The sequence below is a fragment of the Archocentrus centrarchus genome, chromosome 7, assembly GCF_007364275.1.
Source record: "Archocentrus centrarchus isolate MPI-CPG fArcCen1 chromosome 7, fArcCen1, whole genome shotgun sequence".
Classification (NCBI taxonomy): Eukaryota; Metazoa; Chordata; class Actinopteri; order Cichliformes; family Cichlidae; genus Archocentrus; species Archocentrus centrarchus.
The window spans coordinates 27,928,181-27,952,988 of NC_044352.1; the positions used below are offsets into that span (position 1 = coordinate 27,928,181).

The 24,808-nt window shown below is 41.3% G+C and overlaps 1 protein-coding gene across 1 annotated transcript; it reads left to right on the top strand.

The window, feature by feature from the left end:
- The first annotated feature begins 9,388 nt into the window (after positions 1-9,388).
- fam131c (family with sequence similarity 131 member C) lies at positions 9,389-23,992 on the top strand. Its single transcript, XM_030734599.1, has 6 exons — positions 9,389-9,524; positions 11,084-11,145; positions 12,741-12,825; positions 19,302-19,547; positions 19,826-19,915; positions 23,462-23,992. The coding sequence occupies exons 1-6, from the start codon at positions 9,494-9,496 to the stop codon at positions 23,728-23,730; spliced, it is 783 nt and encodes a 260-aa protein (XP_030590459.1). The 5' UTR covers positions 9,389-9,493; the 3' UTR covers positions 23,731-23,992.
- The last annotated feature ends 816 nt before the right edge of the window (positions 23,993-24,808 follow it).

Below are 24,808 nucleotides of genomic sequence, written 5' to 3' on the forward strand. Positions count from 1 at the left end.
GTCGTCGGCTGTAATGTGATTATGCTCGCTCCGCGAGGATTGAATGTGTGGAAGTTTGTGTCTTGTCATTAGGACTGTAAATGACAGGGGTGCACGGAGAGACAGACAAAGAGCAGGAGGTGGGACAGAGAGGCCTGGTGGTGAGAGTGGGGGTGGAAGGGGTTAGCTGAAGATTTGAGCCATACCAGAGCTTTACTGCAGGCCACAATAGCATGTGTGGTGATTATGTTGAAGGCTTGGCGTCCAGGGCCTGAGCCTCCCCCTGTGGACTGTTGTGCGTGGGGGCCGTGGCTTTCGCTTTCAGAGTTTTTCCCTCCTTCTTGTGGCTTGTTAGATGTCTTTGTTCTCGGGGCGAAGGTCAATTTAAAAAGAAATAAAAAGAAATAAGGAAGGCGGAAAACATTACCCAGGCACTTTTCATGTATGACCTCTTCCTATACCGCCGCCCTTCCATTCCTTTTTTTGTTTGTTTGTGTTATGTTTTTCTGGCAACTCTCAGCATCATGCGTGGATCTGAAAAGCGGCAACGCTCAGGAATTTACATGCCTGCTAATTTTAGCATTGGGTTCCTGACCAGAAAACACATCCTCCAATTTCTGTCTATATTGGTCTTCCTGCGTCTTTCCGCTGCTGTTCCTCTCAGCAGCACACCAGGCTTTTGCAGATTATTCCGCTAGCTAACGCTCCTCCAAGCCCCTCAATTTTCCCATTTGCACTGCATTCTCAACTACAGCATCTTATACGTCCTGATCCGAGATTACTCTTTGAATGCTGCCAAAGCTCCTCTCCAGGTTTAATCCGTGTAAAAACAAACTAAGCTGCTGGAACTAAATGATTTAATAAGATAGTAGCTGAGCAGCAAATAATTATTAACCGCATCAAGCGTTTCCCAAACTGCGCTGCTGGGATCTGTTTGATCTGGGTGCAAGCGACATGAACGCGGAGAGCAGAAACACATGCTGCTGCTGCTGCTGCCGGCCTCCTCTTTCTGCAGGCTCCTTGTATATTTTGAAACGGCGCGGCACATTTCTGTTAATCACTCTGCTGATGTCACTCAACGCACACAGATGAGTGGGGCCATGTGCACTAGTGGTGCTGCTTTTCTGGCTGCCGCAGTTTATGGGAGGGTTTTGTAATCGTTACAGTAAATAAAACCAAAAAGCTGAAGAGTAAATGGAGGGTTGGAGCGGCAGCAGCAGGGTCCCATTAATGCAGGAAAAAAAAACTACTTCTTTGTACAGGTGGGAAGATCATTTTGTCCTTAAAGACAACCTTTGGTCACTGTCTAACTACACATGTGGAAGATTTAAACATATGCTTCCATTCAAAACAGATGTTAGCTGTGATTTTTCTCAACGTTTAGCCTGCTCAGAATGAGAATGGATTACAGCAGTCCAGTTTATGATTACTAAGATGATCTCGGTGCGCATTAAAGGAGAGAAGTCATTTCTGCTTTGACCAAATCGCTGCCCAGTGCATCTGTAATGTCAGCAAAATCAATGCGAGACGGAGACCAAATACACTTCAAAAATAAGAAAAGCAGCATATAACTATGCGTGTAACTTATATTGTCCTCCGGCTGAGTCTACTTTTTACTTGTGAGGTGACACATTTTTCTGAAATGTGATCCACAGGATCCCGGATGGTTGTTTTCACGGCTAGATCAGAGTTTACTTCATGCTGGCATTGTCTTACCCTACTGGAGCCAGAAAAACCCAGATTTGATTAAAGAGAAGGAAACGCGGGGGAGACCAGTCGAATGGGCTGAGTGTCAGCCGCTCTGATAGGCTGAGACACCTGTCACATAAGGAGATGTGTGCCTTAAACAGCCAAGCTGACTGCTGGCCAAGTTGACACAAGGAATTTGACTCTTAGCATACACAGAGCTAAAAACAAATATGGGAAGGGCCAAATACAGCCAGACACAGATAATGAGACACAGCAGAAGTGCGTAGGTATTACATACAAGAATGTAGGTACGAAAATAATATTAAACAACAGCTGGAAACAAACAAACGCTCCATTTGTGTGTGTGTGTGTGTGTGTGTGTGTGTGTCTGTGCTGGCGTGGCTGTAATCACCAGTTCCCGCCGGGTCCCTGGCCGACACACATGACTGGCATCAACTAATAACCAGCCTGCTGTATATCACAGCTCCCTCTTCCACCCACACGGTGTCAGATTATCTGTTGTAGTGTAGTGGAACTCATTTCCTCCCAGGCTCCTCTCTTTGGGTTTTAAGTTTCTTTTGGTATTCTCTCCTTGTGTGCCTGCTCACTGTCCCGCACCTACACAACCTCAGCTCCAGGCCTCTTCCACTGCCTCAGGAACTCCACCTGCATCCTCTGTGTTGTTAATGAAGCTTTTTAAATTGCGTCCACCATTCGACTCTGCCAGTTCCTGTTTCAGCCAAAAGAAAAAAAAAAAAACAAACAGGCCTTTTTCAGTTTTATCATATGTTCTATGATCAAACTGAAAGGTTATTTGTAACCCTATAGACTTCCATTTATGGTGCCTCAGTCACTTTTACTAAGAAACTGTGATTTTTTTGTCTCCCCAATGATAGTAAACAAGAGCAATAATGTATAGTAATGCTTTAAACTGACTTGTGGGCAAAACGTCTTAATCTAAAGGTCATTAGTGATACTGCAACATAGCTGGCTGTACATATACAGATGCTTTTTTTAAACATCATTAAGCTTAACTTTTATCTTTTAACTGTATGGGTGGTATATCTTTTATATGCCCAAATGGGCCTCAGATTACATCTCACTGAATGTTTTTTTTTTTTTTTTACTTAGCAGAACACTTGAACTCATAAAATCCTACAAAGAAAAGGAAAAAACTCAAAGTGCTGTGTCATTGTTCTAGTTCTCTTACCCAGCGGGACGTGTCTCCCTCTGCAGCTTTATGGCTCTTTTCTTCTGCACAGCTATTCTTTGTTTCAGTGCCCCCCCGCTCTTAATTTCCGCCTGTCTGCATATGTTTTGGAGGCCATTAATCGTCCCCGGCACAACATGCACCCCAGCAGATAATTACAGTCATTAAACCAATTAGGGAGCACATGGAGGGGAAGGTTTAGTCAAGCCCTGAGGCCTCCCTCTCCTGTTCTTCTCTAACAGGACAGCCAAGGTGGTCCGCTGAAAGTCTAGCGAAGCCTTAAATAAAGAAGGGGGTGAACTACTTCATCCCAGCTCCGGATTAATGAAATTTCCTGTTGGTGTAGCCTTGAGAGGCTTCGCCAACTTTGCTGCAGGCCAAGCAACTGGAGCCATTAGCCAGCAAAAGATGTCTGAATTTTCCCATCTTTTTTGTTTTTTTTTTTTGCAGGGCGTAGCAGCCATTTAGGTTGGTGTCATCAAAATACGCTTTCTGAGAGCCAAGAGGACTATTTTGGTGATTCTGTGGCAAAACACAAAAAGAGATCAGAAGTGGCAGGAAAGGGAGGGAAGAGTGGTCAATCTGCAGACAGTGGTTTTCAACATGCTCAGTCTATCATGTGATTGTAGAGCTAATATTATGGTTTCAATGCCCTACACAGTGGGAGTTCTGGCAGAACAAGGCCGAAACGCACAATAAATTAAGCTGGGATTATTTAGTTATAGAGAAAAATGAAAGTGAGATTTTTAGTCACTGTCTCTGTGTGCAGTCAAGCCACAGAAAGTCCCTCGCACTTCCTCAAAATCATCGTGCTGGATGACAAACTGTCCTCCAAAAGTATCAAAGAGGTGTTTCCCAGCAGTCTTCATGTTATGCTTGGCGCATGTTTTTTTTTCCAACCTCTGAAAAGAAAACAAAAGTGAAAACCAGCAAAAAAGAAAAAAAACAAACCCCAAAACAAAACAAGGAGCTCTATATAAGTTTTTTCTGCTGGCTTATGAATGACTCATAAAAGTGAAAGGCAGATCTGGTAATGACTCCAAAATAAACAGAAAAAACCCTGCAGGTTAAAGATGTGATCATGACAAGCACATATGGTCTGAATAGGTCTGGGCTGAGGCAATCTGATGCTGTGAATTTAGTCACAGGCCTGAAAAAGGAAACTTAAAGAAAGCGGGAAGTTAGGAACATTTTCACCGGCTCAGTTGTAGAGACAAGAGGTTATTATTCTCCACTATTAAGAAATTCACAAGACACCTCTAAATTTCATTAACTGACAGTTTGTCCTTCCATGCATTGTCTTAACCACTTGTCCAATTCAGGGGTGAGGAGGGGGCTGCGGTTACAGGACAAGAGGCAGGGTACACTCTGGGCACAGTGTCAGTCTATTGCAGGGTGGGCTAAAATCATAATACAGCATATTGAGGTTTTGCAGACACATGACCACTAACCGTGTGAACATGTCTGCCATTTTGGACGTGACATGGTGACAATGTAGGATCAAGTGAATAAGGCCAAGGTCACGTAGGCCTCGAGACCAGTCTGCAACCATCTGGCAACCACCGGTCGTGAGGGAAAAATGAATATTTGGTAGAGACCAAAAACCGTAGCTAAAGGAGGATGAAAACTGGACTTACATTAGCCAGCTAGCCAGAAGTGATGGACATAGGTAACCAGTCTCAGAAGTCCAGTCTCAGACTGTGCATTTTAAAGCCACACTGTTAAGGTTTTGAAATCAGATGCTACTTCATTTGGATGAAAGGGTGGAGTGCTAAGTTATCAGCAAATACCAGCGAACTCGGTTAGCAAGCTGCATCCATAAACCATATGGTTGCAGTGCTAAATAACTCAGTAACAGACCAATGAAGGACAAGAATTTCACTCACCAAAGCTCTGCCCAGATTTCTTGGATGGTCTTTGCCACACAGCAAGGCAAAAAATTTTAGTCATATAACACATTAAAAATGCTCCAAAAGACACCGACAGCAACACACAGTTGAATGGCTTGAAATAACGAAGGAGAGAGCTAGCAGGCTCTGACTGCCCTCGTTAGGACACCTGTCAATCAAAGTGGACATGTCCCTAATAAGTTAGGAAAAAAATTCACCCCACTTACAGTTGCTGTGTGTGTGTGTGTGTGTGTGGGGGGGGGGGGGGGGGGGGGGGGGGGGGGGGGGGTAAATTGGGTAGCTCTTCACAGCCTCAAGTGGCCACTAAACCCCAGAGATCGATCCTGGAGATAATGATGTTTACAGTTTTTGTTTCCACTGCCTCCAAGTGGACAAACAATAAATAAATAGAAAACAGCTGTGGTCTGATCTTTTCCATTTGATCTTTTTCTTTCTTCTTTTTCAAATGTTTCTTGGAAAAATAGTGTTGTGTACACCTATATTATTGCATGTATAATTTACTAATGTTTTATAATCGTAAGACGTGGGCAGAACCAGTTCTTCTCATGATAAAATTGTTGAGTTTTATATTTAAAAAGTAATCACAGACTAATACATAAAATCAAGTTAAACATTTCAAAATCAAATATTTTTCTCCTCCCCGGTGTCATTTTTGGGTGGGACAAATGCACCTGTTTCCAATATTGGGGGTTCCTACGTCTGTGTCCTATCAGGTTATGTCTGCAGGTCTCATGATCCTCAATGCTCAAGTTTTTATCTTGAATTTGATGTCACATTAAATAATATAATGGCATGTTTTTTGCTTTTTTTTAGGCCTGACTGAATTTTAGCATCAATGAATTTGCAAAAGTAAGACAAGATAATAATGGGTATATTTTGCTTTAAGCTAACATTAACTTTATGACAAAATTTCAGCTTCTACTTGCTGTCATGCTGAGGTGGCCACAACTGCTCATACGATTCCATTTTATTTATGCTTATGCTGTTTGCCAAAGGAGCCTTCATCAAAGGCCTATCAGGCCTGCTTTTTATTGTTGACTACACATTTAAGACTTTGACCCTCAGTGAGGTCAAGCCTTGTTGATTTGTCACATAAAATGTTTGACTCGTTCTTTTTGAAATGCTGAACTCCCGCTGACTGACAGTGAGGGACTGCACACTGCAACTCCAAGTGTGAAATGGGAAGCAGTGCAGGTCTAAAAACAGAGAGAGAGAGAGAGAAAAAAGCTCAACCTTGTTAAAGGGTTAAAAACATACACATCCAAAAAAGGTTTTTCATATTTTTTTACCCATGGAAATTCCCACATTGACAGACTACAGCAAGGAGAGGTTGAGTTTCCCAGAAGCTGAATTATTCACAGAAAGAGAATCAAAGCAGACACACTTGTATTCAATCAAAACTTGACACTGTTTCATGCTGAGCATACTGTGCATATAAATGGCAATATTTCAGCGTCCTCCAGTATTGAAAGGCATCCAGCTCTCTCTTTACCCCAAGGGATGACAGAAATGATTGTTGCTGAATGGTTGCGGCTTCCCACTGAGGAGAATCACATACGCGTATGTGGATGTTAAACATTCCTCCTTCTCCTTTTGCTCTCCTCAACTACTGAGCAAAAACCCACATTCCCTTCTAAGCCTGCTCAAGATTGATTTCGTTTGATGGACCAAGATTCAGTCACAAAAGGACCATAAAGAGGCCGGTTTTATATCCAGTGTCTAAGAACTGCACACAGTGACAAAAAGGTTTACACAACAGCCGGTACGGAGACCTGCTGAGGCATGGTAAAGTGGAGATGTGAATATTTAACAGCAGAGGAACTGACTTCTCTCTAACATGTGAGGTGAGAAGCAGGATCTGACCCTCCTGCTGGTGTGCATCATTGATAAAGTGCTTTCCAGACTCTTTCTGTCTAACAGCCTCTGCTGCTTTAACCACACGCCTTGTTTGGTTTAACAATACATTTACAAGGAACTAGACACAAATCTTATGGAAGGTTGTAACACTACCTTCCAAGTTTTTTTATGCACTTTTGCCTTTTTGCCACAAGAGGTCAGGCTGCTCCTAAGCCTGCCCTCTCCTCTGTCATTAAGAGGTGTGTGTTTCATGATGGCACTCAAGGACCTGGGGGGCGTCTGGGACACAGCAGAGATGATTAGGAATGTTCCCGAGCAGATTCAGAATTATTTGAAGAAATAATACGGTTCTTTGAGCTTCTCACTGGGTTTCTGGAGGGATTTCGGGGCCCCCAAAGTGTATTACAAGGGTCATTGAACATATTACAGCACTCCTTGAGATTGGCCCTGTGGTCCTAAAAGAGTTTTGAGGAGCTCTGGAGGGGTTCCCACGGCTGATATATGCTAAATTTCAAGTAGTGAGTTCTTCATTTTCAGGAGAGCTGAATGGATTGGTGAGGGCTCTCCTTTTCTTGAAGGTGTGCTTTCTTCAGTGTGTTCACTGTGTCTGCAAAAGGTCTCAGAGGTCTTTAGAATTTTGGAGGAACTTCTGTAATTTCTTGATGAGGTTTTAGGGATCGTTAAGTTCTCCTGAAGCACAATTCCTGAAATTCATGCACCCTCCAAACCAAAAAAAAAAAAAAAAAGGCATTCCAGCAGTTTTCACTGTGGTACCAGAGTACTAAAAAGTTCAGTGCAGGTCAACAGATTTAAGCAGGGTTTCTTGTAATAAAAATAACTCACTAATTAGATTTTTATAAGTCTACTTATCAGTTCTTCATTATTTCTGTGACAAGTTAATCAATTAGAACTTTCCAAACATGTAGTAGCTGTATGAAGGAATACCCTGGAGAGTTTTGGCTCGGTGTAAATGATCTCTCCTCAGAGAAAATGCGAAGAACACTGTTTCTTTCAAAGGGAACGCAAACACAACACAACACAACACAACACAACACAACACAACACAACACAACACAACACACAGCTCTTTCTAACCGAGCTGCGATTTGTGTGAATGTTGAGGTCGGCGTGTGCTGTTTCTCCAACTTTATCAGCACCATCCTCCGGTGTCCATCATGTAGCGTTTCTTTGCCTCCTCTCGGTGGCGAAAAGGATTCAAAAGCGTGGAGCAACTGGTTGCCACGGCAACAGGTTTCTCCCCCACGCCGGAGGCAGCGGCTCCGTTGCCGCGGGTGAGACCGACAAAGCCCCGGTCACACTGCCGGTGCAGTGCCGCAAGGAATAGGGCAATGAGACAAACTGAGAACAGAAAAAAAGAAAGAAAGAAAAAAGATCGTTTCTGGGGAAATGAGACATTGTGTTGTGCTGTGTTTAAGTAAGGATTAGAAATTCAAAACATTCAGCTCCGACTGGCAAGTTTAACGAGAACGTCATCTCAACGTCAACTTGGTAAACACCGCAAAAAACCCCCAAAACAAAACAAAACAAAAAAAACAAACAAACCCTGCTCTCATCCATAAAAGTTCCAACTTCTGGAGACAGAAGTAAGGTGAGACAGAATCTGACATCTCTCTCTCTCTTTTATTTATATATATATATATATATATATATATATATATATATATATATATATATATATACACACACATCATTTTGCACGTAATTTCTGTGTAGTCCGCTGAATTGTATCTGGCGTATTGCTCTGCCGTCCTTGTGTGAACTGTCTTTTTTCGTCTGCCACGTTTCTTTCCTCTGAACTTGATTCTTTTCCCCCTTCAGTCGTTTTTCCTGTTCGTGACATTTAAGATCACCGAAAACACATTTGTGTCCCCGTTTTAATAAAACTGGACTTCTTCACTACTATTGACTTAAATACATTTTTTTTTTTTTTAATGAACGAATGAAATAAGGGATGGTCTGTATCCTTTCATGGGCAGAGATGAGAATGGAAATGAGGCTCGTGAACGTGCGTGAAAATGAGTGAGATTAATAAAAGATCACCATGCGTACACACATCTTTATGAATCTGCACTTTCTGCCTGAAACAGTTTCAGACGTGAATCTACACAGAATGCTTTGCAGCCACAGATCCTTCATCAGCTGACTCCTGTGACAGCTACTGACATAGATTTAATAATGCTATCTATCTATCTATCTATCTATCTATCTATCTATCTATCTATCTATCTATCTATCTATCTATCTATCTATCTATCTATCTATCTATCTATCTATCTATCTATCTATCTATCTATCTATCTATCTATCTATCTATCTATCTATCTATCTAATCATTTGCACTGAAAATGTTTCGTCCCAAATACATAACAGCATTGAACATCTTCCTCTATCAGTAAGCCGTCCTTTCACAGTGTGAGGTCTAATATATACAGTAGCATGAAGAGTGGGAGGAGAATAGAAGAAAGAGTGGGGAGGAGATTCAAATCGTCACCAAACAGACATTCACACTTTCTCCCTGTTTTCCCCTCTCTGTGTGTCTCTCTCTCTTTGTGTCCCCCTCCCCACACGTTCTCACTCTCTCTCTCTCACCTCTCTTCTCCTATAGGGAGCAGAGCCTCAGCCTTCAGCTCATCAGGCATTCGCTCCCCCCACCCCCACCCCCACCACAGTTTCTCACTTCTCTCTGCTCCTCTGCTTACTGATACTTCTGCGTCCACTGCTGCCTCTTTTTCTTGCCTTTCTTGCTCCCTTTCCTCCTCTCTTTCGCTTGCTGCTCATCCTCAATCAGCCATGGTGAACAGATAACCGCCCCTGCCATCCTGAGACCATGGGTGCCTGCCTCTGCAAAGGTCACAAAGGTCAGTGCCTGACTCCACCTGCTTGCGCTTCATTGTCTGTGTATGTGTGTGAGGGTTTAATCAACCTGCAAGATAATGTGACAGCATTCAAGGATGGTTTCAGAAAGTTACATCATGCTTTCCGGGAATTATTGTGTTTACGAGAACCTGGAAAATCATAGGAAATGTTTGATTTTTAAAGCTGCCTGATGTTCCCGAAGTTTTGACAGCAGAAAGACTGCCTGAATCCCATTTTTCACCATGTGAATTTTAAGCTGATGTCTTATCTATTTTCACGTGAATCTGTTGAGGGTGCTTTAGAATAAAGACTCTGGGAGAAGAGGTTGATGATGAGGATTGTGTGGATCAGTGAAGGACAACAGTGGCTTTAGGAGCTTCATCAGAACCCCGCTCCAACTTGTCGTGACTTGAAGATGTGACTTGGGTTGCAATTTTTTTTCTCTCATAGTGTGTTTGCTCTCTGTCTCTGCTCCTGGGGAAACAAGTTAGTGTTTGTTCCATCTCCAGCGCTGTCTAGGTGAAATAACAACGCCTCGGCTCAAGGCAGGCCCTCTTCCAGGAAGAACACAAGTAGTAATTTATGCTGTCAAAACAAAAGATCCACTAAGATAGAAAAATGATGTGAGGTGTATCAGCTTTCTGTGACACCGCAAAACATTAATCTACTTAATGTTTTGTCAGCACATGACAAAATATTAACATCATACTGCAGTGTCATGCATCATTTTCAGCGAGAGCGTGGAGTGCGGTTTAAAAACATTTTGTGAGACAAAGGTGACAAAAAGGAGCAGCGCTTTCAAGCTGGGAAGAAAGAGACAAGGCAGCAGCGAGGCGCCAGACAAACAGATAAGAGCTCAGCGGTGATGTGTATCTGTGTATGCGTGAGTGTGTGTATGCGTGTGTGTGTGTGTGTGTGGGATTTAACCCCACAAGGACAATATATTGGTTCAGGAATCATGATGGGGTTTCTTGACCTGTTATAGCATCTGATGAGGCCAGAGATCAGATACAGCCAGTGTGTGTGTGTGTGTGTGTGTGTGAGTGTGAGAGTAATGTGTGCTGGCAAGTACATGGAAGGGCATCACTAGTCACCTTTTGCTGTAATGTTTCCATAGCAACACCCAGTTGTATTGAAGACAGCTCCCTGGGGAAACCCCAAATGCGTGTGTGTGTGTGTGTGTGTGTGTGTGTGTGTGTGTGTGTGTGTGTGTGTGTGTGTGTGTGTGTGTGTGTGTGTGTGTGTGTGAGACCTTTCTAATAATGTTAATTCTCTGCTGCATGGACCTTCACTTCATTTCCTCCTGTCATTCATACGAACCTCATCACCATCAATTATAAAGCAGACAGGCAGAGTGTGGGCTGGGGCCGAGCTAAATATGCAGAGAGGCTTTGGGTAAATGACTCTAACAGGATTCAGCGGTCTTCCTCCCATCCATTATATATGAGGCTCACTTGACCCCTGGATATTAGGCTTGAACAAGCACGTAGACACGTGCAGAGGAAACCTACACATAGACACTATAAATCTAACACCAGGGTTTGTCTGTCACTTCCCACAGAGATCAACATTCCTGTATCGACGCTGCACCACCCTGAGGAGGGGCAGTCATCCTCTACCAAGGTAAGCAGAAGTACCTTGTAGGTGTTGCCTCGTAGAGATTGGCCTTTTCTCACCTTTAGTGATGGCTTTAGAGGCTGTCATTACTGGCTAATACCCTTTTAACAGTGACAGCACAGAACATAATTGAGCTAATTATCGCCCTATGATATGATCATTATAGCTAGACCAGCTCAGTTTTATAATGAAATGTAACAAACTGGCAGCTCTTTTTTATATCTGTGTATATAAACAACAACAATGACACAAATATCACAACATTTACAAATTCTCATTTATTATAAAACATTTTGTCCTGGTGATTTAGGTTGAATGTGTGAAGTTTCACTCCATTTTTGTGACTCAGTATTTAAAAAAAAAACAAAAAAAACAACTCAAGAATAGTCTTCATGTTTGCGGTGTCACCATTAGCATTTTGTAAAAAATAAAAAACAAACAAATATGTTTTAAATTCTTGTGTGAACTAGAAGTTAAACCAATATATATTAAAGTTTTAATTACTGTTACAGAAATTTGAAATAAATCGCTTTAGATGCAAACAGGTTGTCTTTGCTTTTGCAAAAGGGTTAACAATGATTTTTCATTGCTTTCATTACTTCATTGCTTTGGCATATTTATCAATGCTTTTTTGAAGTTCTCAACACTACAATCACACTACAGTCACAGTGATGCACCCTAAACCTTTAAGCCATGTGTCAAATTAACATGTCTGCATCAATCAATAAGTCATTGCCTCCACACTGAAAACCTACCCAGTCACAATGTTCAGATATGATAGTGACAGTAAGTGAATTCCTCAATTTCTAATTGGAGGATAACAAACTGCTATTCGATACCAGTGTGAAAACTCAGGATGCTGATTTCAAATGGGAAATAAGAACAAGCAAAAACATGCAGACTATCTCCACCAAAAAAACCCCCAAAAGCAAACAAACAAAAAATCCAAATTGTTGAAATTGTGTTCAGCCACTTGCTTTAATGTACTGAAATATGTCTCAAGTGCTTTGGGTAATTCCCTTTCTGTGATGTACCAGTAACAAAAATGATGTGAATTTCATAATTATTATGTATGAAGACCTGGTATATCTGTTTTCCTGCAGTCTGAAGTGGAACCTTGGACTATTCTCTAATGTGAACTTCCTTGCAGTCCCATGCTGTTTACACCATCTTCAAGCTGTCGCAGCTCAAAAATACTAAAATTGAAAGAACTCGATTTTGAAAAGTACGCTCTAAGTCCGTATTGATTGTAGCTACTTGGGTGTAAACAGAAGACAGGCTCATAATGCCTTTTGTTTGCAGCTTATTCAGGCTGAGTGCGATTACTGAAGGATGTTATTGTCATTATCACCATTTTGCTGGAAAAAAAGTGGGAAAGGCGTGGGTTGAGGCTCAACATGACTGGATGCAGTTGCTAGAAGAGGAATCTGGTGCATATATATGTTTATATCCACATTTTTTTTTTTTTTTTTTGCAGTTCCCTGCCCCTGTTTTAGGTCAACACCAAAAACAAATGTAAATGCACTGCTGGCAAACAAGAAAGCTTATTTCTGAGAAGTAGTGAATAAGACACCCCCTTTTTTCACCCTTATACTGTGCAGGATAGCCAGAATCCCTCCAATGGCAGTGTATCAGATAAAACCAGCCGTTATGACATCGCTGAGCTGGCTACGTCCTCTTTGATGGGTGAGACACGCAAACACAAATACACACACATACACACACAGAAAAAAAAACATGTTTATTTCATGTTGTGTTTAATTCCTGTGTGCTTCATTATGAGTCACTTTGTTGGTAACCACAGGAGGTTATAGTGTCATTTCAGTCTTTCCTTTCTCCCTCACACACACACAGTAATGCCGAGTAACATTCACATTTCCTTCTTCACTGTCACTTCCTTCTCCACCTTTAACTCAGACTTCCTGCTCTCCTTTTGCTGGCGCCTCATCTTCTTCCCCTTTCTCCCCACCCTGTGTCTTTCTGCCTCATTTCAGCTGCTTCCCCCTCCTCTGCGGGGGGTTCATTATCTCAGTTAATGTGTTATGCCTTGCTGAACTTTTCCAAGTGAACGCTTCATTATTACAGTGACAGAATAATTATGGAGGCCATGAAAACCTCATGAATGTGTTAGACAAATACAGACACTCGGCAAGACGGCTGAGCTGTTGGCACCTGCTTCGAGAGTGACATGCTCCATCATGTAAAAAAATCAAAATGCTTTTTTTTAACATTTACTGTCTTAATCAGTCTTCAGTCATCGTTTAAATTGGCACTGTAAATTCTGCAGACTTGGAGCTGACATCCTAACAGCTCCAATGAGATCACACTGTGCTAACTCAAATATTATTGTACCACTGTAATTGCATTTTGAATAATATTGAGCAGCCGTTGCTGCTTTTATTCTCCTTGTATGATGCTGTTTGATGAATGCATCGGGCTGGTGTGATTGCATTAGGAGCCAGTGGCACTAAAGCCCTGTTAGCCACTCTGGGAAACTAAAGTGTTCATTAGATTGCAAAGCTGCAATAATGTTAGACTGCAAAAAAAGAAAAATACAGTTTTGTTATTATTAACAACTTTTTGTTACTGTTAACCTGCAGTGTTTTCCTACACGTATTAAAATCAAATAGGTTTTGCACTATCAGAGTATGAAGGCGCTCAGCAAATATCATGGAGACAGACTCATTTATATTATGAGATATCTGCAAAATGAACACCACTCATGCTCATAATCACAGTCACAGTCAAATTTAAACACCCATCTGCCAGTCTTTGTCATTACCATCCATCCATCCATCCATCCATTCATTCAAGCTACTATAAAGGCGCGATCTGGACCTAATGTGGACCTCAGTACAGCTCAGAGGATCTGCTCCGCAGATTTGAGTGATGATGTGGGATCTGGAAAAGTAAGGAGGCACCAATCCGTGCGATGATTTAAAACTGATCTATTCTTAAAGCAAAAATCTTACAATCATCTGTAAAACTGCCTGGGAGTCAATATAAGGAAGCCAAAATGGGTGAAATATTAAGACCCAAAAATTTTAGACCAGCTGCAGACAGCCGAGCAGTGACATACTGACATCTGAATAAAGACTGTTATAATAGTCAAGTCACGAAACAAAGGCATGAATAACCTTTTTCAAAGTCTCTGAAGAAGAGGAATAGCCTCACCTTTGCAAGTACCCAAAACTGAAAGAAGTTATCTTTAACAAAAGCATTTATCGGTTTATCAAAGGTTAAAGGGCCGTGAAGGGTCACTCTCAGGTTCTTTGCAAAGGTTTTGCTTTTTATAGATCTTTAAAGGTCCAAGGTCATGGATGCCAGGGGTTCCAAACAATACCACAATATCTGTAAAGTAAGAACATTTAATGCAATCCATGGTTTTAAATGTCCAGACAGTCCAGTGGGGCCTTTAGAGGGGTCACTGTTTTTAAGGCAGGTAAATCTGGGAGCTATCTGCATAACAGTGGAATGAAAAGCCATGTCTTTCAAAGACTGCACTCAAGGAGAGCATATAAAATGGAAAAAGGAATGGGTCAAGAATGGACCCCTGAGGGACCCCACATGAGAGTGGAGCTGGTGAGGATGGTGCGCCCCAGCCCAGTTGAAACAGTTCGGTCAATTAATTAAGACTTAAATAATTGCAGAGCAATTCGTTTTATTCCTACAAAGTGCTTCAACCAAGACATAAGAATAATGTGGATAGGGATACTAATCTCTAAAAGGCCATTTAAAACCTTTCAAATGTTGTGATGTGTTTTAAAACCAGACTGAAATACTTCACTAACTCAATTTTGATCTAAAACGGTCTGAAGACTTCCTCCAGCAGCTTAGGCAAACTGAACTCATTACATTACAGTTCTAAAGGAGCAGCCCATTAGCAAACCTTTTAGCCCCATGGTTAAGGGGAAACTTGTTATATATATCTTTTAATGCATATTAAAATTTAGTAATGGCTGTTTCTCCGTACAGCCATGAAAACAATGCAAACTGCTATGAGGGCTATTTTAGACCATAAATCGGTCAAATGTAAAATGTAACTATTGGGACAAATTTGGATATCGTTGAAGAGAGAGCACATCCACCTGCAGTTGTAGACCTAAACCAATGTCTTAGGTTTTCTCAAGTTCAGTTAACTTATCTGGTTTTAGAAAAAAAAAAACAACCCCAAACAACAACAGTAAAACACACATAATGACTCCAGTCTAAGTTTAGTTAATGCACATTTTAAACATATCACTGGAACTTACATTTTTCAAATTTGAATGACACTGGCAACAAAATGTAATTCTTCATCCTGAAGGGAGCAGAATGATCCTGGCAATTTATTTTATATAAAGTGTGCAGCTTAATATGCAGAATTGATGGTGGCTTTGAAGGAACATTCAGGAGCTCCCATAAATATTTCATTCTGGGGTGGTGGCAGGCACACAAACCTCAGTTAGGCTGCCTGAACCGGCACACTGACATCATTTATTAGCATTCATTCACAGCAGGTATGTGTGAAGTCTTCTTTAGTGTACAGCTTAAAGATGAGCAACATTAGTGACCTTGTCAGTCCACTATTTTGGTGCAATATGTCAGTAACCCTTCCATGAATTGCCCTGAAATAGATGGTCACATGGATTGCAACAAAGCTGAAATGCATGTACATTTGTATGCAAAAAGATGATTATTTCTTAATTTAGTTGAAATAATGATGGTTTTAGCTTTATTGATGCTAATTGTTAGAATATGGAAAGAAACACGCTCATATTTTCAAGAGATGATTTGTATTTGTAAGTATTAAACACATTCATGTCCCCCTCGGGATCACTTGCTCTGACTTGCCTGAAATTTGATTCCTTAACTTTGAGTTGCTTATTTTTTGCTCCAGCTTTGATTTGCTTTGCTTCTTTTTTTATCAGTTTGGTCAAACGCTGCTTGGAATAATACAGTGCGTGCCAGGTTTACCTTTCTTACAATGCGACTAAATGCCCCCCACCCTCCTCTCCCCAACAATTATTCCAATGTCACCCTGGCTGTAAAAAGCAAAACCCAGACTACAGCTCCAGGTTTTAAAACCTCCACTGTTTGTCCAACACACAGCAGGGAGTCATGCTCCACATGAGGCAATATATGTTTGTTTTTGTGTTTGTTTGTTTGATGAAGTGACTAACTCCTGACTTACTGGTTATTTAAGTAGTAACACCGTGCTTATTGCAGCAACATGTCAAACAATAAATGAGACATCAAATCATTTCTCACAGCCTCCAAGGAAGTTCAGGGGATTTGTTGACATGCTTGTTGCCTCTGACATGCTAAATTGATCATAACTAATAGCTCATTTCCTGCATGTATTTCAGTTGAGACTTATTTTAACAAATAATAACAGTTTTCATTCAAGTGTTAATGGAGAACAGTAGCTGACGACAAGCAAGCAAGTGGGAATGGCTTCAGGCGGGCTCCTTAAAGCTATTAAAAAAGAAGATAACAGAAGGTGTCCCATCCTTTGTTAGGTTAGTGCTTTCAGCACAGCAGAGGGATCGGGATATTTGATTTGACGCAGGTTTTACAGCAGGTGCCCTTCCTGACACAATGTTGCCATTTATCCAGATGTGGGACTGGAACTAGGAGTGCACTAACTTGTGACACCTAAGTCTGGGTTTGTCTCTTTTCCTGGTCTCAAATAAGGGACCTTTTGTGTATTAGGCAAATGGGCAAAACTGCTGCAACAGGGAGCCATTGGGTTCTAGCCTTTAGCGAGTGTACAAAAGTTCCTTTTCATCAGTTGTCTTGGCCACAATTCTTTTAACAAGCTCAATCTGAATTTGCTTTGACTTTGATATAGCTCACACACTCACTGTCCAATACAGTAATGGCATCATTCCTCTGATGTTGTGAAAATAGGTGCAGTACGTCTAATACATCGCCTTTGAAGTCAATCCTCAAAATCCCTTTTGATTGATCTGACTGACTGATCTTAATAAGAACCAACCAAGCAAATGTAAAAATGGACGCTGACGCTCCATGGGTTTGAAAAGTATTATGTGCTTAGCAAACACATTCTTTGAACTGTACCTAACTTACTTATAAGCTTCTGTTTTGATCCTTTTTCATTCACTATTAGCTGTATTTAAACACTGTCTTCTTCTTCTTGCTGCCCCCTTTAGGGGTTTCTACAGCGGGTCATCTGCCTCCATCTCACCCTCTGTCACACCAACCCTCTGCATGTCCTCTTTCACTACATCCATGAATCGTCTCTGTCTGTATTTAAACACTGTGTGTGTTTGCTTTCTAGCATCTATTAGGAGAAGGTTCACTGTTAAAAGAAATATAAATAAATGAATTGTGTCTGGATGCATGTAGTTCCAGTAATCTTCACAGGCAAGGTAGGTGTAGTGTAAGAAGCCAGATTAAGGGAATAGAAGGAAGACAATATTGCAGTCTTTTGTGCTCCACTTGCTTCTGCTTATTAGGCTCATTGCTTTCAGTGCCCAGCAATGACTGAGGCTGACTCAGACAAGCATATGTTTCAAAAGTTTTCAAAAAGACTTATGTGATAAGAAAAATTATCTGAAACAATAAAAGCGAGGGAGACAAAAATAACATCTTGAAAAAGCCCTTTCAGTTGCTCCTATTTAACTGTGCAAACTCATGAAAATGTTTCCCTTCTCTTCACCCATAGACAATGCAAATGTGACATTTTGAATTCAAGTCTTTTATGCAGAAACATAATAACAGGCCTGCACGGAGACACGCAGCAGCACAGTCAGTAGTCCCAAACAGCACACTGAGCATCAGCCTTCCTGATGCTGTTTCCCAGCTGCACCGTACCTGCAGATTAACAGAGAAATCACGGCTGCCTTACTTCTGCCCACTGCCTTCCGGGAACAAATTTTCTGTGGGGAGCCATGTCAGCCTGTTATGATTTGGTCCGTTTCATAATGCAGTGTTGACAGTAGAAAAATCATCTGCTTGAAAAACAGATGAGATTTTCTTGCTGTGTGCGCATACCCTAAATAGATGCAAATATAGCTTTCTCACTTCAACAGTCAGCCAGAAAAGAGCCGCAAAGGAGCGTCGTCACTGTGTGAACGCAGCGTGAGACGGGAGTGGGCGTCACAGTGTACAACAAAATATGAGAAGTAGGTGTTGAGCTCAGATGGATTAAAAAAAAGTGATGTTTTTTTTTTAAGCCAGGTGTTCAGCACTTTTGGATCCCTTATCTTATTAGCAAACACCATTTCTCAATGTGAAAGTCGACCTTCCATTTCTAAGCTTCCCTGCCTCTGTAGTCTTGACATTTTTCCTGCTTTTTCCATAAATCCTCATCTTCTCTTTTTTGACCTTTACCTTTTCAACCTTTCCTTTGTTTGTCTTTTGTCAGTTTGACTTCCCCTGTCCTTTCCAAAGACCTTTCAACTTTTGTCTCTTTTGATTAAATGAAATGATGGCTCCTTTGAGGCTTTGCCCACTGAGTCCACAGGTTATGAATAACACATTAGTGTAGAGAACACAGAGACCAGACCCTGCTTGAAAAGAGTCCATTTAGGGCAACATTCAAAGACCTGAGGGAAACGCACCTGATTTGTTCAATAGCTCTAATTAAACCAGTAAATATGATGTCTGCAAAGGAGCCCAAATAGAATAAAATAATATAATAAAATGATAAATACCATTATGTTACACTGTTTTTATTTCAATTGTTTTCTAGCTAAGTGGCAGTCATACAATACTGTTAAAGTGCTGAGATTTATAAACAGCGCCTGGGGCTCTGCTGTGCTCTCATTCCAGTTCTGTCCACTTCCTTTTCAGTGGCTCTGAAGGCAGCAGTAGAAGTTCTTCTTTTCATGGTTCATGTTATGCAAATCAAAAATAAATGCTCACCCTCAAGCCTGAATTATGCAAAGCTGTAGAATTTCATGTCAAACAACACCATCTCATTATAGTTCACCTTTCTCTTGCCCTCTATTAGATTTCTGCTCTGCTCCTTACCGTAGCATTGCTGCTTTCGTCTCTACCCCACTCTACGCCATCATGTAGCTATTTTATCTTCACATTACCTTCTCCTCAATCATTTTTATTTGATTTACTTACTGTATGCTCCATCTTTTCAGCCTGGACAACCAAAATCTAATCTAAGATTCATCCCTTCTTGTCCTCCTTCCATTATTTAGGTCTGGTGGCCACGATAAAGGAGCACATCACCAAGCCGACGGCGATGGCCCAAGGGCGAGTTGCGCACCTGATTGAGTGGAAGGGTTGGGGTGGATGCGGTGAAGCTGGGGGAGGTGGAGGTGGATGGAGTGGGGCCTGGGGTAGAGGAGGCGGCGGCTGGGGGAGCATGGAGGCCGAGCTACAGGAAGATGAACAGTTTTATTCCCAAATGACGGATGAGTTCAAAGAGGCTCGCTTCGCTGCAGGTGAGGCAGACGGATGAGTTTCATTCAAGAAAAACAAGATGTTGTCTGTGGAGATGAAGCGATGTTCTGATCCCTCTGATGTTGTTTTTGTTGGATTGGTCTGTGCCGAGGGAGCATCTGCAAAAATCAATAGCTTTTAGAATGTCTCATGACAGTGACTCAAACCTTGTGCACTTATTGCTGCCCCCCCCCTTTTTTTTTCTTGTGGCGTACACTTCATGAAAAACAACCAAGAGGAAAGCAACATAAAATATGTTTGTTCGACTTGCGTCTCACAGGTGTTGCTGAGCAGTTTGCCCTGGCTGAGGCAGCAATGAATGCGTGGTCCCTAAACGACAGCTCAGAGCAGCCATCCACCAGCTTACAAGGTTGGTGTCTTAAACGTCTGCTTTATCTCCATTTTTTTTTTTAAAACAGGGTTAAGGTGGCTCCTCTGTGTCTGAATACAAATGAATAATTGAATTGAATAATTTCAATATCAGTGTTTGAAGCCATTTCTTTCACAGCAGCCTCTGTCTGGGTTTGATCAATTATCATCCCAAAGTCATAATTCTACCTCCAAGTTTTCTGCTTTAATGTTGATGATGGATTTTTTTGAGGCATACAACAGATAAAAGAATTAATTTGTCTTTCAAAACATAGCTGATTTATAGCTTAATATAAAATAATTGTGTTTGCTGCTGAGTGATGTAAGCTGCTTTGTTGTCTCTCTTGGAGATAAATCTCTCCTCTATTAAATGAGAGCCATGAAAGAATCCAACTGACTTTGGCAGTTATTTTACTTGACATCAGATGTCATCAACACGACAGAATTTACTTTGTCCAATACTTCATGTGGCTGATATCTCAGAAGAGCTAACCATACTTCATCAGTCTTGCCATCCTTGCTGTTTTTGTGCACCCATTCTTGAAAATGAGTGGCGCTAAAACTTTACAGCACAAGCAAAGCTTTTAAAACAAAGCAGATATTGTGGCATGCACGAATTTACCATTTTAAAAGCACACTGAAATCCTGAAGTCTTATTTGTTTCTTAATAGATTTTTTTATTACTTTATATACTTTTGTAATATGTTATAGATATGTGTGATGTCATGTTTTTGTTATTAGTCCAGATTTTTCATTTGAAACCCCCAGTCACATACAGTCAAAGTACAAAGAAAGTACACCCTCTTTCAATTATAAGGTTTATTTATATGGACGTAATATAAATCATCTGGTCCTTAGCAGGTCTTAAAATAGCAGGCTTACTACTACTACTTTATTACATTTTTAGAGCACTTTAAACACAGGGGCTGTAACAAAGTGCTGTACAGTCAACACACTTACACATTCACATAAAACACAAAACACACAGCAATAGGGACAAGCTAAAAGCAACAGTCTTATCTCGCAGTAAAAGCCAAACGGTAAACATGGGTCTTAAGAAGAGTCTTAAAAGTAGATAATAAAGGAGCACTCCTAATATTTGATGGAAGGTCATTCCACAGTTTAGGAGCGGCAATACTGAAGGCCCTATCTCCTCTGAGTTTAGGTTTTGACCTAGGTACTCTCAGGAGTAGTTGGTCAGCTGACCTGAGTGAACGAGTCGGAGTATATGAGTCAAGTAACTCAGAGAGATAAAAAGGAGCAGAGCCATGTAGACATTTAAAAACAAGAAAAGGATCTTATATTGAATTCTAAAATGTACTGGCAGCCAGTGCAGGGAAGCCAGTGCAGGGGTAATATGTTCTCTCTTTTTAGCTCTGGTTAGTAACCGAGCAGCGGCGTTCTGAACCAGCTGGAGACGTTTTATGGACAACTGGCTAAATCCAAAATAAAGAGCATTACAATAATCTAAACGGGAAATAATAAAAGCATGAATTAAAATTTCAAATTGTTGCTCAAGGAGAATGGGTCTTACTTTAGCCAGCTGTCTGAGATGATAAAAACAGGACTTAACCACTGACCTGACTTGGCGAGCTAACTTGAGGTCACTGTCAATCTTAAAACCCAGATTTGTGATGGTCTGCTTTAGGTAGGGCGTCAAAGGTCCCAGGTCAACAGAGGATCCTTCACATGAACTGCTAGGGCAGAAAACCGTTACCTCTGTTTTCTTATCATTAAAATTCAAAAGGTTTACGGCCATCCATGCTTTAATATCCTCAAGGCATCGCAGCAAGGGCGTGATTGACAGTGCATCTTTTTTAAGAGGCATATAAATTTGGCTGTCGTCAGCGTAAAAATGGAAAGAGATCCCATGCTTCCTAAGTATTGAACCCAGGGGTAGTAAATAAAGAGAAAAAAGAAGAGGACCAAGAATTGATCCCTGCGGGACCCCATAAGATACAGGAGCAGATACAGATTCATACTCAGCTATGTTTACAGACATAGCCCTGTCTGTTAGATATGATGTAAAACATTTTAACACAGAGCCACGAAAGCCAATCTGGGTCTGTAAGCGGGATAATAAAATATTATGATCCACCGTATCGAAGGCAGCAGTTAAGTAGAACGAGAACAACATATTCCCCCATATCGTTTGCCCTAAAAACATCATTAAAAACTCTCACCAGAGCAGTTTCTGTACTATGATGAGTTTTAAAACCGGACTGAAAAATCTCCATGAAACCATTATCCTCTAAAAAAGGTTTAACCTGAGCAAGAACAACTTTTTTGAGAGAAATGGCAGCTTAGAAATAGGTCTAAAATTTGCTAACACCGTCTGATCAAGGCCAGGTTTCTTGAGAAGGGGCTATATTACAGCATGCTTGAGACCCGCAGGAACTACGCCTGATGACAGACTGCTTATTACAATATCTAAGATGACCTGTCCTATGCTAGAAAAAACTTTCTTAAAAAACCAAGGGGGAGCAGTATCGTGAGGAGAACCCGATGGTTTCATGTGCTCCATTGCATCCTGTGTAAAAGTCAAGTCCACTGGTTTAAATCTATCAAGTACAGTTGAACAAGGGGACGTAGAAGAGGGGTCACAAGCAGGTGCCAAAATGAGGACTCTTGCTGTAACAACCTTATCTATAAAAAGCTTTAAGAAATCATTACACATTTTAGAACATGCTTCTACACGGACAGGCGGTGGAGCATTAAGGACAGAGTCAATCACCTTGAACAACACACATGAATCTTTATGGTGGAGCATAATATATTGGACTAATAATGTCTTTTTGCTGTCTTAATAGCATGCTAGTAACGACGCCAGCAGCTCTTAAGAGCCTGAAGTGAGACTTGTAGTTTGTCCTTCTTCTTCCATTTCCATTCACGCTTGATGGCACGAACCTCGTCGTTAAGCCATGGCTCAGTTTTCCTTTTTGGCCGCATAATTTTCATGGGGGCCACAGTGTCCAAGATATTCTTGCAGGACACTTCCAACCATGAGTTTAATTGTTCCGTGGTAGACTTTGACGGGGCAGTAAGCTGCTCGAAAGCATTAGAAAAATAATTAATAATAGAAGGGTTAAAAACTCGCCGGCGGCAAGTTTTTAACCCTGTTTTGTAAGGAAAACAGGCTGTTTTGTAAGGAAATAAAAAAAATGAAACTTTTGCCTAAAGTTCTCACTTAAAGGAAATTCCATCAACTGATACATCTGATTAACTAAACACCCTCTGTTTAATCAGCTCTCATCCAGCTGTGAAGGTTAATTCAAGTCATCATGTCAAAAATATTTACCAACATGCACATTTTCATAAATTGATGTATATTTTCAAAAAGAAATGGCTTACAGCCCTGTCTTATCTGAGGCCGTGCAGCAGGTGGTTTAGAACAATGGCACTTTTTTTTTTTCCCCTGATTTGAGCAGCGTGTGTGTAAAGACCGTATAAAATCACAACCTGAGATGACTCACTTGTTTGTGAAATTAAAATCGTTTTGTTGTTTATAAAAACCAACCTCCTGACTCATTCCATTATCCCTCCGCAGCGGCGCAGAGCCACTACTTGTCTCAGTTCCTGCTCAATGGTGGAAGTGTCGGTGTCCCGCAGCATCTGTACAGCATTCACACCCAGACGTACGGCAGCAACAGTGCAGCCAACCTGGTCCCACCTCCACCGATCGACTCCACGTCCCCGATGTCCAACACTCAGGACAGAGATCAACCTTTCGAGGACAGGAGCACTGTGATTGCAGAAGCCGCCGTCCGACACGTAGACAGCAGCTCCTTATCCGAGGACGATGTTTTTTACAACTAGGCTTTCAAAAAGCCAACCATCATGATGGCAATCTCTGAAACGAGCCTCAGTGAAAGGAACTGAGCCTCAACCACCAGCAATGAGTGAGACAAGAAGGAAAGGCAGACATTTGAGGGGCAACTCTGTAAATGGGTTTCCTGAAAAGGTTTAAGACTCCCAATAGTATTTTCTGGAGAGTTGAGGTGTATACTTTTGTGAATGTATATACTTCAACTGTTACATTTTAATTTTTTATTCCATGTACATGAAATAATTATATCGAGTTGAGCTGTCAAATGAAACATAGTGTAAATATCTTGTTATAAAATATGTTTTAATATATGTGGTGAACAAGGCTGTCTGTTTGTGTTGCGGTCTCTTTTCTTCACACAGGTGAACTGAAGAGCTGAAGCAGGTTCAGGGTACAACCTGCAGGAAAGGTTTCATTTATGAAGCAGAAAATGTCTCCTTATGGAGGTCTCATGTGAATACAGATGATGTAAGCATACATCCAATTATCTGAGCCTCAACTGTGATTAGCCATAATTCACACTTTCCTGTCTGAGAGCTGGGAGCAGATGCAGGGAACGGATGCAGGGAGCGGTGAGAGATGAGGGGAGCGTAGGAAAACAGAGAGTAGAATCTATTGTGTGGTTGGTGTGTATTTCTGCATATATGTCAGCAAGCCTCTGTGCCTGAGAGTGAGAAAAGGGAGCGGAGAAAGGAGGTGTTGGTGTTTCCTGTCATGATGTTCTTTTAGCAGAGGTTTACACAAAGTGAAGCTGTGTTGCGCGTTTTGTTATTTCAGTGCAACTCTGAATGGCAGTGCGTGGCTAGCACGATCACTTCCATCAGGCAAAATCCTTAAGGATTTTTATTTATTGCTGCAGTGCAACAACACCTACATTTAACGTTGCTCTGAGAAGAAAATGTGACTCAGAAGTGCAGGTTAGCAAGAGACGGCTTAACAGAGCCTGGATCTGCTTTTCAGGAGAGAGATTCAGTCCTGGTTAGAGCAAAAAGAGCTCTCAGTCTAACAGCAGGACAATGAAAAAAAAAAAAAGCCACATTTGAGTCCTGCAAAGAGGAGACGGACTCC